This window comes from Artibeus jamaicensis, unplaced genomic scaffold (assembly GCF_021234435.1).
Source record: "Artibeus jamaicensis isolate MK-2021 breed Jamaican fruit bat unplaced genomic scaffold, CSHL_Jam_final scaffold_614, whole genome shotgun sequence".
Lineage (NCBI taxonomy): Eukaryota > Metazoa > Chordata > Mammalia > Chiroptera > Phyllostomidae > Artibeus > Artibeus jamaicensis.
The window spans coordinates 5,837,729-5,839,355 of record NW_026522050.1 but is presented as its reverse complement, the minus strand read 5'-3'; the positions used below and the strand labels follow the sequence as shown (position 1 = coordinate 5,839,355).

The 1,627-nt window shown below is 46.2% G+C and overlaps 1 protein-coding gene across 1 annotated transcript; it reads left to right on the top strand.

Moving 5' to 3' along the window:
* Window positions 1-276: 276 nt before the first annotated feature.
* Window positions 277-1,215, top strand: LOC119062354 (olfactory receptor 9Q2). The gene has a single exon (XM_037163321.2). The coding sequence runs from the start codon at window positions 283-285 to the stop codon at window positions 1,213-1,215; it is 933 nt and encodes a 310-aa protein (XP_037019216.2). The 5' UTR covers window positions 277-282.
* The last annotated feature ends 412 nt before the right edge of the window (window positions 1,216-1,627 follow it).

Genomic DNA, 1,627 nt, shown 5'->3' with positions numbered 1-1,627 from the left:
GATCAAACAGCTAATTGGGGACAAAGATGCAAATACAAGGGCTGACTTGTAAGGCAGATAATCACTGGCTCTCCATTCTTAGTATAATGAAAGCATTCATCTCTTTTTATCTTATATTGGAGTGAGCTCTGTATTTATCTACTTCCACATTACACTGCAGATTGTTGAAGTCAAGTGCCTACACGTTGGACACCCAATTTTAAGCTTTATTACTTGAAGATGACTTGAACTTTCCCCCCACCTGACTCTTGTTTTAGCCCTTTCAAGCACACCACTGAATGGATGGCTGGGTGGAATCACACCCTCCTGACAGAGTTCCTCCTTACTGCATTCACTGAACATCCTGAGTGGGGGCTGCCTCTCTTCCTGATATTTTTTAGTTTCTATCTGGTCACTCTGCTGGGGAATGCGGGAATGGTCATCCTGATCCACAAAGATCGTCGGCTCCACACCCCGATGTACTTCTTCCTTGGTCACCTCTCCTTCGTCGACGTGTGCTACTCCTCCTCCATCGTGCCTCAGTTGCTGGCTGTGCTGCTGGACCACGGCACAGCCATCTCGCAGGCTCGCTGTGCAGCTCAGTTCTTCCTCTTCACCTTCTTTGCATCTATTGACTGCTACCTCCTGGCAATCATGGCCTATGACCGCTATGTGGCCGTGTGCCAACCCCTGCTTTACGTCACCATCATGACGCAGAAGGCCCGCCGGGGCTTAGTAGCTGGGGCTTATGGTGCTGGTTTTGCCAGTGCCTTTGTGAGAACGGTCACAGCTTTCACACTCACATTTTGTGGAAACAATGAGATTGACTTTATTTTCTGTGACCTCCCTCCTCTGTTGAAACTCACTTGTGGGGAAAGCTTCACTCAGGAGGTGGTCATTATTGTGTTTGCCATTTTTGTCATGCCTGCTTGTATATTGGTGATCTCGGTGTCCTATATGTTCATCATTGTGGCTATTATGCAGATCCCCTCTGCTGGGGGTAGGGCCAAGACCTTCTCCACCTGTGCCTCCCACTTCACCGCCGTGTCGCTGTTCTTCGGCACCCTCATCTTCATGTACCTGCGGGATAACTCTGGCCAGTCCTCTGGAGGGGACCGAGTGGTGTCCGTGGTCTACACAGTGGTGACCCCAATGCTGAATCCCCTCATCTACAGCCTGAGAAATAAGGAGGTAAAGGCAGCTCTTAGGAAAGCCCTGAGCAGATCGAAGTCCTAGATAGACCCTTGTCAAATATGTCATTCCTTAGTTTCTCCATCCTTTGTTTTTCTCATGTATCACCTACTTGGGAAGACTTCTCCAGACAGCTCTACTTAAAATTGGACTTGGACTCCTGACCTCCAATTTCTGGATTATTATTCCATGTAATATTTGTCACTGTCAGATGTACTATGTTTTATGTATTTGATGTTGTCTAATTCTCACAACTAGAAAGCAAACTACATGTGAGTAAGCATTTTTCTCTGTGGAGAGTCACTGTTGTATGTTGATTAGTGTCTAACAAAGCTAGCAGGTGAAGGCTTTCAATATTTGTTGAATGAATGAATTAATCTCAGGTTCCAGTGTTTACCTTTAAGTTTCAACTTCTTCAGTTCTCAGTTTTCTTATCTGCCAAGTGGGTTTACCTACT